We start from the raw sequence: 14,168 nt of genomic DNA on the forward strand, positions 1-14,168 counted from the left end.
TATGCTTCTCATTACAGCTTCGTTTTGTCTCTAGCTGTATCAAAGCACTACTGGGATTCCAGTTCCTCCTCACGAAAAGTTTTATGGTTTTAAACCAGTGGCTTACACTACCACTGATCTTCTGTGACAGTGAGGTGCCAAAAATCAAGTCAGGATTCAAGGGAAACAAAGCAAAATGAAGGCAGAAGGAGAAGTTCTGTGAAGGATCAGGACTTCTCCACAGGTTCACCTTCATTCCCCAAGGAAAATTACACGTTTGACGTCCAATTTCTGTTCCTTGCAGTCTCGAGGCAGAGGAAGCAGCTCTCCTCCAAAGAGATGCTTTATCACCATCAGTTCTACCTCCATCCTTTTCATTAGGAGAAATGCTCCCTGAATAACCTACATTTGTACTGAGAGGAGAACTACTGCAAGGAATAAAGCTTGCTCAATGCAGCTAAAAGCAAAATGGAAGTGTCTAGAAGGGTGGAAAATAGAGAGCTTATAATTTTAACAAGGAAAAGGGTGAGCCAGCTTTCCTCCTTCCCTTCACACTGCCTTTCCTCCACCAGGAAAGGCACTTTCAGGTTGCCAATGGCATGAGAGATAAAGCCATAGGGCACCTAGATAAAAAGGTGGCACAACTGTCCTTCCTGCAGCTCAGCCTGAAGCCTGAGCAACTGAAAAGGAACAGTCTGGTCCAAGACCATGCAAGTAGCAACGCTTAGGGAAACAGTCTGCAACCCAACATCTAAACAGCCACCTTCCCCTAGGGGTTTCAGACTCCTAGAGGTGGTCTCTCTGAATTACCATATCCTGAAAGCCATGCAAACTTGATGCTAGTTCCAGTAGGAACAAAGTCAGGTCACCAAGATGCTTCTGTTTCTCCTTCCTCCTCCCCACACAGCATGGTGAAGAGGTGACAAGCAGTTGTCACCGCAGGGCTACCTAACCCACAGGGCACCTTGTACCCACATGGCTCTTCCTCAATCCTTTCCCCACATCCAAGAGGAAAGCAAAGTCCAGTTTCTCCTCTCAATCCCACTTCCCCACCTATCCAAGCCATGCTGTTGGTGAAGAAACACTGAACTGCACAGGCAAGGCAAGCTCCTACTGGGTCAGGGCAGCACATTTTTTCCTCCCAAGAAAAGGTTTGGAGAAAACTCTGCCCTCCCAAGGCTGGCACAGCAGATCTGCTCCAACATCTGTGGTTTGACCCCCTCTAGTGGGTAGCACTCAACAAGACACAGGGCCTGGCCACCACCTAAAACCAATGGAGACCCTACTCAAGTGATGAAGCTTTTTACTGTGGTCATGATGATTCTTCTTTATCCACACACACGACTTGCCTGCCTTGCGCTTCAGAGTCAACGTCTTTGGACCTCTACACCTACGACCTAGCACTTGTAGGGAACTTGTAGAACCTGAAGGAGGCTGAGCCCATAAGGTTTTTGGAAGGGAGAACCACCACACTGGAAAAAAAGTTATACCCCAGACCTGCTTTTGTAGGGAGAACATATTTATCATCTATCACAGAATGTTTTCCCTCTGCCAACTTGTCAAAAGCTGACAAAACTCCATAGCATAAAAGCAAGCTGTTAAAACTTGGCTGAAGGGGAAAACTCAGCTGCCAGACAAGCTAACCAGAGAAAGCTGAAAGAAAACATCCAAGTGTGCCAGGGCAGGCAGTACATTTACAGAGAGGCTCTGTACGGCCCAAACCAAGACGGCTTTAGGTCAGCAGCTTCTTCTTCACAAGTCGCTCGACAAGCAGATGTCTCCCACTTCAAGGGACCCAAGTGGGTATCTCCTAAGTTGCAGCTGCTTGTATTTCTAGACAACTCAAAGTAGCACATCCCTAACTCAACAGTTCATCCCAGAAGAAAGTATTTTAGCAGAGTCTAAACCCACTCACCCTGTAGACATTAAATACCACATCTTCCACTTAAACCCACTGATTCATCCTTCCACCTCCGGACATGCAAAAAGAGGAACAACATATAGATTTGAGGTTTCCACTCAGAAATGATATGTCAAACTTTTCACCCAGCCTTGGGAAATGTGCTAGTTTGAAGCTAGATAGAATGCTTTGGGGAGAAGAATTAGATTGCAGGCTATGGAAGGAAAACAATGGTGATGTCTGCTTCCCTCATAGGCTTGCTGAGATGTAGAACAAGAAATAAAAGCATAGGTAAGGCACTGGCTTCTACTGCTGGGGAACTGGCTGAGCTGCATCTCTAACCTCAGCCATCTCAGCTGTTTCTTTGGCTAATCCACTTTGCTTCCTAACCCCCTGGCTGAACCTCCATTCTTCTTTGGGACTGGGGCATGGTTGAGAGGGGTAGGGGGAAGATGAAGGGCGTCTGGGAGCCCCTCCTGGGGACTCAGGTTTCTGGCAGGGCTGTTGTGTTTCTGTATTACCTTTTACCTTGTATATTTCTGTCTATAACTGTATATGCTGTAAATATCTGCTTCTATATTGTGCTAAGCTGTAAATATAAGCTTCATTCAATTTCCAGAGCTGGCTGACTCTAGTCTGGGTGATTTCTAGGGGGGGGGGGTACAACACCCAAACCATCACAGGAAAATTTTCTTTTAAATATATATATACACACATAAAAATGCTTTTTACTCTCAGCACTGTGACAAGGATTGTTCTGGTTCCCATGGCTTTTTTTTTTTGTACAGCATTCCTTTTTTTTCCCTATATATGCATCCAAAACAGTTTTAAAGACAACATCCCAAAACCCTGTTACAGTCAAGTCATGAAACTTACCCTTCCTGTCAGTCCAAAAGGCAGGGAGTAATCTTCCTGCTGATCACCACTCATTTTAGCTCAAACTCCACATAGAGTTAATCCAATGGAATCCAATAATGTTTTCTCTAACAGCATGCCACAACAGAGCTTTATGCTCTCTAAACTCTGTGCTCCAGGACAGCAATCTCGACCCACTAACCCACTTAGAACAGAGGTTAAACAAAGGTGCAGTGGACATATCATTAATACAACTTGTGCAAGTAGCCAAGATATGAAAACTTCCAAAGCAAAACTGTTTTTTCCTGGATTTACACAGCTGAATGGCTTCAAGAAAGCAAGAGCCCTGCAAAAAGCAAGTTCCCATGGCTGACCTGCCTTTAGCCTACTTCCAGCAAAACCACAGCACTGCAACATCCCTCCTCAATGAAAAACCTTCTGCAGCTTGAGAGCAAGTGGAATGTGCCCCAGCTGGTATCCTTCACTTTTGGGACAGACTGGGGGAACTGATCTAGTTCTTAAGATAATCACAGAATCTCAGCATGGTGGCAGTCAGAGGGATCTCTGAGGATCATCTAGTCCAACCCTCCTGCTAAAGCAGTGTCACTTAGAGTGTGCTGCACAGGATTGCATCCAGGTAGGTTTGGAATCTCTTCAGAGAAGGAGATTTTATCTCACATAAAAAAAATCTAAGAGATTTGAGATGAAAAATGAACATTAGTGCCATGGTCTAGTCGACTGGACAGGGCTGGGTGCTAGATTGGACTGGATGAGTTTGGAGGTCTCTTCAAGGCAAGGTTGGACGTGGCACTTGGTGCCATGGTCTAGCCTTGAGCTCTGTGGTAAAGGGTTGGACTTGATGATCTGTGAGGTCTCTTCCAACCCTGATGATACTGTGATACTGTGATATTGTGATACTGTGATTCTATGATTCCAATTGTAGATTTGTAGAGGTCAAAACCTCAGGAGCTGAGCTTTATCAGTGGGAATGCCATTAGAGATCACAGAACCAAGCAGGTTGGAAGAGACTTTCAAGCTCATTCAGTCCAACCTATCACCCAGCCCCGGCCAATCAACTAGACCATGGCACTCAGTGCCTCATCCAGTATATGAATAAATATATATATATATATATATATGAATAAATATATATATGAATAAAAAAATATATATACACACATTTTTTACAATGCATATGCACTCTTCATTTCTAGTAGCTACTCCAAGCAGACAGCACTAACCCTACCTTTGATTCTCAGCTGAGAAAAAGTAACCACAAAAATCCAGCAGTAACACTACTAAGCTTCTCCTCAGAACTTGCATTCCCCACATCTGTCTGGTCAAACATTCAAATAAGACAAGCAAGGACATGAAGAGATGACAAAGCTCCCATCCAGAAAGATGAAAAGCAAACTGCTTCTGCCACTGTTGTGCCAAAACGAAGAGGCAACCCTGCTAAAATAAGAGCTTGCTGTATGTTTGTATTTCTGCTGTACGAAGTGATTTTATTCAGCATCTTACTGACAAGACACCTTGACACTTAGGGAAAGAAATCCCTTCAGGAACTGTGTTATTCCCTCATGTCAAACCCCAGCCTCTTCAGGATGAGCATTTCCACGCAGCTCCAAGCTGTCCCTTCCACACTCTGCGCCTCGTCGTACGCCAGAACGTACAACCCTGATGACGCCATGTGAGTGGCAGTGCGTAGCCACGATCACGGGGGAAAACGGGCTCGCAGCATTACACACTCAACTTACATCAGCTCAAGTCTCCTCCTCCTCCTCCACGTACAAACTTCTTACCGGCACGAAGCGATTAGGCTGCAGGCAAACGCGGCTCAAACGGCGCTTTCCAGTATCAGTCCCATCGCCGCATCCAAGATTAAGCTTAAGGGCGTTTGCAATAGCTACAGTGGGAATGCCAAAAGACACCCTCAGGGATGCCAGACCACAAATCCCATGAAGTTAATTCTTGCTCTCGTCAGGTGCTGGGAGGCAGCTCCACGCTGTCCAGCGTGCCTTAAGCAAGCAGGAGCCGTGTGCTAGCGGCATCCGCGATCAACAGGAGAGAAGACTCCCTGATTTCACCTAACGTGATTTCTGCAGAGCTCCTTTTCAGTCCCAGCGCTGCACAACCTTGGAAGGAAACGTTTTTTTCCTCTGCATCACCACAGCAGGGAAAAGTCTGGGCAACTCGAGCTCTGCTCCAGAGTATCAAAACAAAAAAGCCAACCCGACCACCTCCGTCTCATCGCTTCAGTGTCCCCCTCCCCGTTTGTTCATTCAGGCGAGCCGTGGCACGACCGCAGCTAATACACAATCGTTGCTTTTTGCCTGGCTTCAAAAGGACAAAAAAAACCCCAAACAACTTGCCAGAGGAGCATCTGCATTGAGAACTGCTTTTGCTGATGGGCTCAGTACCAGGGAAAGCAGACGAAAGGGTCACGTACCAATCCATCATCTTTGCATGCATCACCCACAGACATCTCCCCCTCCTGCCATCCCCCAGCCTAAACATCGGCCGCAAAAAGAAAACCCAAGCCACCGAACACAAAAACTAGATCACCCCCCCCCCTCAAGCAGAAGCGGAGAACCGATGTTCTTTGAACGCTACACAAATGACATTGAAGATGCAGAAGAAATATGTGTTTGATGTTGCACTGCTCGACTCCGTGGGCTCATTTCCTAGGGGTGTATTTCACATGTCCTTCCCAACCAGATCCCCCCCAACCTCCTCGGCTCCTTTCAAAAAACCATCGCAACAAGAACGATCTTTGATGTGTATATTCATTTTCTGGAGAGAGCCGTGTCCTCAGAAGAGGTGTCAAGGCCCTCCCCCTGCCTCCACCCACGCACCCCTCCCCCAGGCTCAACCATGCTGTCTCCATCTTAACTCCAGCCACTTCTTCACCAATTTCATTAGGCAGCAGAGTTAACCCTTTCGACGACCCAAAGGTAGGGAGGGAAAAAAAGACCTCCCCATCGGTCATGGCTTTCTGCCTTCCCCTTCAGCTTTTTCTCATGCAAAATTCCTTTAAAAATCCTAAAATCTACCAGGGAGGTTATTTTTGCCCCGTTAATTCCCCTGGGAAACACCGGCACGGAGGTATTAACTCCTCACGCAAGTCCCTCCAGAGCTTCGTATGACGTGCCGTCACTCCAAATTCAGCATCGTCTCACTAAGAATGATTTTTAAAGCTACAAAACCCACCCAGCCCCACCTGCAGCCTCTTCCCCACGGTCTAACCTACCCACGGGGTGCAGAGGTGCATCCACCACCCCGCGGCACAAGGCAGAGACTCCCTCCGCCCTGCATCACCCACATCACACGCCCCTTCCATCATTAACTCAGGTCCCATCTCAGAGGACGCTGGGCCACGCCGGGTCTTTACAGCTGTCCTTACAACACCCCTGCCCGTCAGATCTCGGTGGTAGCGTTTGCCTCTACAGGCTTTCATCCTGGAGAATCCCTCCCTGCCTCCTCCCACTTCTCTTTTGGGAGAGGATAACGCAATTTCCAGCTCGCTCCGGAGGATGCTTTTTAATTCCCTCTGAGCCTGGGGTCTCTTCTCAGACCCATCCTCTGGTCAGTGTCTCCTCTAGCCCGCGACCTCTCCTACTAGAGGGGAACAGTCCTCGTCCCCGACCTTCAGCCTCACACCGGCAGCCCCAATGCCGTCCCCACTTCCCCCGCTGCCTGGCCGAGGAGAAGGTTTCCTTTCCTGCCAGAGCCGCAGCCGAGGCATCACGCTGCGTTTTTCCACCCCCTCGGTGTGGGGCGGCCACCGAGCCGGGGGGAGCTCTCCCTTCACCGGGTAGGGAGAAGCACACAGAGATGGATGCGACCCTCACCTCCTCAGCATCTACGAGGGGAGAGGGTCGATCCACGCCAGGAGGACAGCAATCCCCTAGAAGCGGCACATCCAGCACTCGGCAGCCGGAGGTCCGCCATTCACGCCCCCCGCAGATTCTCTGTAGATCAAGCCCCCTGCTTTCAAGCCTTTGCCTTGCTACCCCCCGCCCCCCCCAACTCCAGAAAGAGTGGTGGGGCAAGGCCTCCCCAGGGCCACAGGACTTTCTCCTTCTGCAGTGCTGCTGATGTGAGGGTCACCCCCAGCCCCGAGCCTGCCTCCATTCTGTCTCCCCTGGGGCGTCCTCCCCCATCCCAGCAGCTCCTGTCCAAAAGAACAGCTCCATCCCCCCGCCCTGTCCTGCCGCATCTCAGTGGGGTGGCAAAAGCCCACCTCATCCCTTGAGGCACCATCCGAGAGAGCCAGAACCTCTTCCCCTCCCCACGCTTATGAGGAGCACAAAGATGTGTCCCCTCCAGATCATGAGATGACAGCAGACCCCATTCTCATCTCCCCAGCCTCAGATGATCGTTTCTGAGTCACGTCTCCTCCCTTCAGGGGTCTCCTCAGTGAAGCAGGAGTCAACCCATATCTCCACAGAACCACATCATGCTTGGACCACCAAACCCCATCCCTCCCACCTCAGACCTACACACGTATTTTGGAGGAACTTCTCTTCCCCTTGGATGTCCCCTTGGCATAAAAGGGGCCTTTGCATCTGCTCCATCCAGGGGAACATTGACTCACATCCATCTCAGACCATGACAATGACTCCCCCCACGTTCCCCACCTCAGATTCCCAGGCTCATTTTGTTGGAACCTCTCCTCACCCAAAGTGGGAGCAACCCCTTAATCTGCCCTCCTTTTCCATGTGGAGGACACCACACTGACCACAACCCACTTAGACCATGAAGTGGCACTAACCCAGATCCATCTCAGACCATGAGCTGACAGCAACCCCTCTCCACCTCACCGCAGCCAGTGGACAGAGACCTAACGACACTTCAAACCATAAGGTGACACTGACCCATGTCCATCTCAGATAATGAAGCCATACTGACCCATACCCACCTTGAACCATGAGGTGAGAGTGATGCCCATCTACTCTACCTTAGCCAGGGGGCACAGACCCACCTCCACCCCAACTCAATAAGTGACACTGACCGATCTCAGACTTTGAGGTGACACTCATCCATGCCCACCTCGGACCAGCAGATGACAGAAATGCCCGTGCCTCCCGTCTCAGCTAGGTGACAGTGACCTACCTCAGATCATGAGGTGACACTGACCCCCACTGGCTCCACCCTGGCCAGGGGACGGTGACCCCCGTCTCAAACCACGAGCTGACATTAACGCCCGTATGCTCCACCTCTACCAGAGGACAGCGACCCACCTCAAACCGTGAGGTGAAACTGACTCACGTCCACCTTCCACCACGAGCCGACAGTGATCCACGACCATGTCGGCGCACGGCTGACACTGACCCACGTCTACGTCGGAACACGGCGGACGGTGACCCCCATCCGCCCCATCTCAGCCAGAGGACACCGACTCCTCTCAAACCCACCCACTCCACTCAGCCAGGGGCCGGGGACCCCCGCCCCGGGCGCGCCGCCCCACCGCCATGTCGGGCACCGAGCTGACGGCCAACGCCGCTCCCCGCCAGGTCGGGGTAGGGGGGGACGGAGACCCGGCCGCTCCCTTACCTCCAGACCTGCCCCATCTGCAGCAGGTGGATGACGGACTGCCAGACCCAGACGGAGATCCTGCAGAGGCGCTGCGCCCCGGGGGTGGCGGTGCCGCCGGCTCCTCCTACCCCGCCGGCGGGTCCCCCCCGCCGGACGGCGGCCCCCATCATCGGCGGCCCGCGGCTGCTGAGGCCCTGCACGGCTCCCAGTCCGCCGCCCGTGTAGTCCTGCACGAACCAGCGAAAGCTGAGGATCTGCACCAGCACCGAGGGCAGCAGCACGAAGGCCAGCGTCAGGCCGCACCAGACGTAGTCCCGCCGGCCGTAGTGGTGCAGCGCCAGCCACAGGTCCGTGCCCACGTCCCCCAGCAGCACCAGCAGCGCCAGCACGATCCACAGGCAGTCCAGCCACGGTCGTTCTCCCGCCTCACCGCCCTCCGGCGCCCGTGGCGGCCCCTCGGCGGCGGGGCGCGGGGCTAGCGGCTCGGCGGCGGCGGCGGCGGCCGCCCGCCCGAAGAGGTTCCGCAGGCAGGCGCTCCGGCAGCCCCAGTAGCAAGACGACGTGTTGCAGCAGTGGCAGATGTGCAAGGAGCTGCTGCCGCCCGGCTCCTCCGCGCCCTCGGCCGCCGCTGCCCCGACGCCGCCGCTGCCGCCGCAGACGCCCGCCGCCGCCGCCGCCGCCGCCGCCTCGTCCAGGTTGTGCAGCTGGGCGAAGCCCACGCCGCCGCCGCCGCCATCCGACTTGGCCGCCATCTTGCTGCCGCCGCCGCCGCCGCCGCGTCTCCGGCCCCTTCGCCGGGCGCGCTCGCTCGCTCTGCCCCCCCCGTCCCCGCTCCCGACACCCCCCCACCCGCCGCCCGCCCGCCTGCCCGCCCGCCGCTTCCGGGGGCGGTGCTTCCGTGCCCGCGCAGGACGGGGCGAGCCGCCTAGCGACCGAGCCGGGCAGCGCTGCCACCCGGCCGGGCTGGGGTGCGCCGGGCCGGGCCGGCGATCGGCAGTGAGCCGCAGCCCTCCGTCCCCGGCCGCGCACCGCAGAGGGCTGCGTCGCTCGCCCCGTCCCCCGCGCTCGGTGCTGCTCTCTGCCGGCACCCCTGCGCACCTGCACCCGGCGCCGCGCTCTGCCCCGTGTCCGGAGCGCTCGGCCCGCTGCCCGCTGCCCCGGGGCGGTGTCGCCAGTTCCCGTTGCGGCAGCACCTAGCATTGCCCCAGCCCCATTGCACTGGCAGCCGCTGTTGCCCTCTGCCTTGTTCCGACTCCACCCGTTCCCACTGCAGCAGCACCCGCTGCTGTCCCATTCCCATTGCCCCAGCGCTCACTGCTCTTCTCCCCCTTCCCTCTGTGCCGCCACCCACAGGTTCCATGCTGCTGCTTCTCCGATCACTCTGCACTGGTGCCAGCATCCCCTAGACCATCCTTAGCTGGGGGCCCTTGTGTCCATCTCATCCCATTCCCAGATCAGCTCCCCAGTCCAGTGTCTTAGCCCTCAGATCCCCATCCTGCAGTGCAACCTCCTTTGTTCTATCACCTCTTTGCCCTCGAATCCCAGGACCGCCACTTTGCTGCCAGGTTGTCCTTAGCCCTCCCTCAGCCAGATCCCACCTCTCAAAGCATCCTAGCACTTGCCAAGTCCGGGCTCTCCACTCGGTTTCTCTTTGCCTTTTCCCTTCCTTTGGCCACACTAGGGAGGGAGAACTCCTGTCTCGTCCCCATCCCATAGGTCCTCTATCACATAGCAGTACTCTTGGAGCACACCCACGGCATCCCAGCCTTGCATGGCCTCAGTGCCCTCCTAAACCCTCCACTGCAGTGTCCTCCTGTCCCTGTCCTTCCAACACGAGGATCCCATATGCTTTATCCTTCCCTGCAGCTGTCCCTCCTTTGAGGGATCCTGCTTCTCCCATCCTGTTCTTACAGGCTTGAGCAGACCAGCCACCTCCATTGGCCCAGCTGCTTGTTGAAGGAGGCAAACCTCCAGCTAACTGAGCAAACAGCTCTCAGCTCTTGTTTTGGGATCTGTCTGGGGCTGAGCTGCACCTCAGGCACATATTTCTGCAAATGACCTGCTTGCAGGCTGGGTACACCAGATTGAAGGTACTGCTCCTCCAGGTTCTCTTTCTACCTGTTCAGATTTCTTTGTTCATCATATCCACTGTCTCTGTGCTGGTTTGTGCTGTCCTTTGTGGGTTTACATCTCTCCTTCTCTGTCTGGACATTTTTTTCCCTGTTTGATGTGTGTCCCTTCCAGATGCTCCTTCTCTATCTCCTTTTGCTTCTTTCTGTTGGTCTTTCACTCCTACTTTTTCTCTCTTTATCTTTTTCCCTTCTCTTCTCTTGTATATTGTTGTTTTAACTATAGGAAAATATCAAGGCTGATGGATCCAGGGCTCCAGAACCATCTGCCAAAGTTTCTGCTTTGCAGAGGCAGAATTTCAACAGGGAAAAAGAAACCCAAGCAGGTGAGAAGGTTCACAAATGTAGGTAAAATGCTTTTTCCCAGGAGGGAAAATGAACTTAAAGAGATGGAGGACTTGCATATATTAAACAAGCAGCCTGGGAAGCCTATATTCAGCCTTTCCAAGTCATCTTGAAGGAGCCCTAAAGTTTGTGAAGCCTGAAGCTTGGATCCAGGAAACAGAAAGCCAGGCTTTGTGACCTCTCTGGGTGAATGCATGCTGATGCATGTGTGGCCAAAGCAAAGTCATTGAAGGGCCTGAAAACTCTGGCACAAAGTTCTTCAGAAGGAGAAAACTGCTGTCATAATGGAATCACAGAGGACAGGATCCTGCAGATCTCTGTGATGCTGAATTCAGATGGTGCAGAGAGTTCCTTATTTTTGGTTCCTAACTTAAATGGTGGTGAGCAGTGTGCACTTGCAGCCCAGAGAGCCAAGCAGAGCCTGGGCTGCAGCAGCAGAAGTGTGGCCAGCAGGGCCAGGGAGGTGATTCTCCTCCTCTGCTCTGCTGAGAGCCTGGATGTGAGGAAGTCGTTCAGCACAAGAGTGGTGAGAGCCTGGAATGCTGAACTCCAGCGGTTCCTTCCAACTGCCTTCATTCTATGATTCTGTGAAGGCTAGCAGTCATCTTGTTCATTTCCATATCCATATTTAGAATCATAGAATCAGTCAGGGTTGGAAGGGAGCACAAGGAGCAGCCAGTTCCAACCCCCCTGCCATGCCCAGGGACACCCTACCCTAGAGCAGGCTGCACACAGCCTCACACAGCCTGGCCTCAAACACCTCCAGCCATGGGGCCTCAACCACCTCCCTGGGCAACCCATTCCAGCCTCTCACCACTCTCCTGCTCAACAACTTCCTCCTCACCTCCACTCTCACTCTCCCCACCTCCAGCTTTGCTCCATTCCCCCCACTCCTGCCACTCCCTCACAGCCTCAAAAGTCCCTCCCCAGCAGCTTTTTTGTAGCCCCCTTCAGATCCTGGAAGGCCACAAGAAGGTCCCCTGGGAGCCTCCTCTGCTCCAGCCTGCACAGCCCCAACTCTTCCAGTCTGTGCTCACAGCAGAGCTGCTGCAGCCTCTCAGCATCCTCCTGGCCCTGCTCTGGACACACTCCAGCATCTCCACATCCCTCTTGTCCCAGGGGCTCCAGAACTGGATGCAGGACTCCAGGTGGGGTCTCAGCAGAGCACAGCAGAGGAGGAGAATCCCCTCCCTGGCCCTGCTGGCCACACTGCTGCTGCTGCAGCCCAGGCTCTGCTTGGCTTTCTGGGCTGCAAGTGCACACTGCTGGCTCCTGTTGAGCTTCTCCTCCAGCATCAGCCCCAGGTCCCTCTCCTCAGGGTTGCTACGAAATGCACCTGTATGAAGCTTAAACTTTTGTTTTGCACCACTGTGAGACATAAATGGAAGCTTTCCTCATCGCTCCAAACTTTTCTGTGTAGCACATTTGCTACATATGGTTTGGAAGGGGGAAGAAAAATATAAGCAAACAAAAAAAGAGAAGCCCAAAGCAAAACAGCACAGAAGTAATCAAACTATTTTGTCCCATTATTTATATAGAAGTGTAGGTGCAGATTGCAATTCATGAACCAATCAGGGGGCAGAAGAGTCATCTGCTTTGATACAAAAACAGCCCAAACTTATGCAGTGAGACATGCAGGTGGGAGAAGACAGCAGCTAAGGATTGTAGCTTTGGCACAGTAAATGAAGAGCAGCATTTCCTTGGGCATTATGTGACACAATACAATGTAGTGGTGAGACTGGGGGTATCGGTGCAGGTGTGGCCAGCTGTGTCCTAGAGGAGCAGATTCAAGCTGGAATGTGCCAGGGGAGGTCTAGGCTGGATGTTGGGAGGAAGTTGTTGGCAAAGAGAGTGATTGGCATTGGAATGGGCTGCCCAGGGAGGTGGTGGAGTCTCTGTGCCTGGAGGTGTTCAGTCAAAGCCTGGCTGGGGCACTTAGTGCCATGGTCTGGTTGATTGTTGAGGGCTGTGTGCTAGGTTGGGCTGGATGAGCTTGGAGGTCTCTTCCAACCTGCTTGATTCTATGATTCTATAATTCTATGTTCAGGGAAGAGCTGGGCATTGATCAGCTGGGCAGTCTGTCTTGACAGGACAGGCAGTCTTGACATGCTGGAGTGTGTCCACAGAAGGGCCACTGGGTTGATCAGAGGGCTGCAGCAGCTCTCCTATGGGGACAGACTGAAAGAGTTGGGGCTGTGCAGGCTGGAGCAGAGTAGGCTCCCAGGGTACATTCTTATGGCCTTCCAGGATCTGAAGGGGGCTACAAAAAAGCTGCTGGGGAGGGACTTTTGAGGCTGTGAGGGAGTGGCAGGAGTGGGGGGAATGGAGCAAAGCTGGAGGTGGGGAGAGTGAGAGTGGAGGTGAGGAGGAAGTTGTTGAGCAGGAGAGTGGTGAGAGGCTGGAATGGGTTGCCCAGGGAGGTGGTTGAGGCCCCATGGCTGGAGGTGTTTGAGGCCAGGCTGTGTGAGGCTGTGTGCAGCCTGCTCTAGGGTAGGGTGTCCCTGGGCATGGCAGGGGGGTTGGAACTGGCTGCTCCTTGTGGTCCCTTCCAACCCTGGCTGATTCTGTGTCTTTCTACTGTGGGCTGAAAGAATTTGCCTTGTTTAAATTAGCAAAAGGAGGCTGGAGAGGGAATATGTTTTCTGCCTATAAATACATCCTGGAAAAGAAATGCAAGTGCAGGGAAAGGCGTTGTGACACTGAAGGGCAACAGCTGAAAGAGTAAATGAGTAGGAACTGTCCATGAATATATTTAGTCTGGGAATAGGAAGATCCTTCCAGTAGGAGTAAGAGAGACTAAAAACAGAGACTAAAACGGAAAACTAAACAGAAAGCCAACCCAAAAAGGAACTGTTTTTAACACAGTGCTTCATAGTTCTAGGAAGGATGTTGCATGCCAGTGTGGAACAATAAACAGTGGGGATGAGAGCCCTTGAAAGGTGCTCCAGCCCAGACCACCTCTCCTTGGAAAGGTCTTGTCCGTCTCGGTGCGCGGCACGCTACGTTCCTTCCTGCATCAGGCGATGACTCACGGATACATGACTCTGTGGGTGGCCAGAAGTGAGATCTCCATCACTTACATCTTAATTCCTGATTATCCCATGATGTTCTCCAGATCCTGCTGGAGCACTGCTTAGCGTGCAGCAGAGAGGCAGCTGTGTGCAAGGCAGCCCACAAATCCCTCACCGCCTTGGGAGCCACAAGCACCTTCAGCCAAAGGTATGGGACAGACACTTCCATAGAGTCACAGAATCAAGCAGGTTGGAAGAGACCTCCAAGCTCAGTCAGTCCAACCTAGCACCCAGCCCTCAACAAGCAATCAGCCCATGGCACTAAGTGCCCCAGCCAGGCTTGGCTTCAACACCTCCAGGCACACAGACTCCACCACCTCCCTGGGCAGCTCATTCCAGTGCCAATCACTC

At 53.3% G+C, this 14,168-nt stretch overlaps 1 protein-coding gene across 1 annotated transcript in view; it reads right to left on the reverse strand.

Annotated features, from left to right (window-relative positions):
- Positions 1–9,024, reverse strand: part of XKR6 (XK related 6) — a 230,670-nt gene extending 221,646 nt beyond the window's left edge. The window contains exon 1 of the mRNA XM_064146688.1: positions 8,291–9,024. Within this exon, the coding sequence (XP_064002758.1) occupies positions 8,291–9,024 (734 nt within the window). The remainder of the gene's footprint in view (positions 1–8,290) is intronic.
- Between the last annotated feature and the right edge of the window lie 5,144 nt (positions 9,025–14,168).

Source organism: Pogoniulus pusillus, chromosome 7 (genome assembly GCF_015220805.1).
Source record: "Pogoniulus pusillus isolate bPogPus1 chromosome 7, bPogPus1.pri, whole genome shotgun sequence".
NCBI classification, from domain to species: domain Eukaryota; kingdom Metazoa; phylum Chordata; class Aves; order Piciformes; family Lybiidae; genus Pogoniulus; species Pogoniulus pusillus.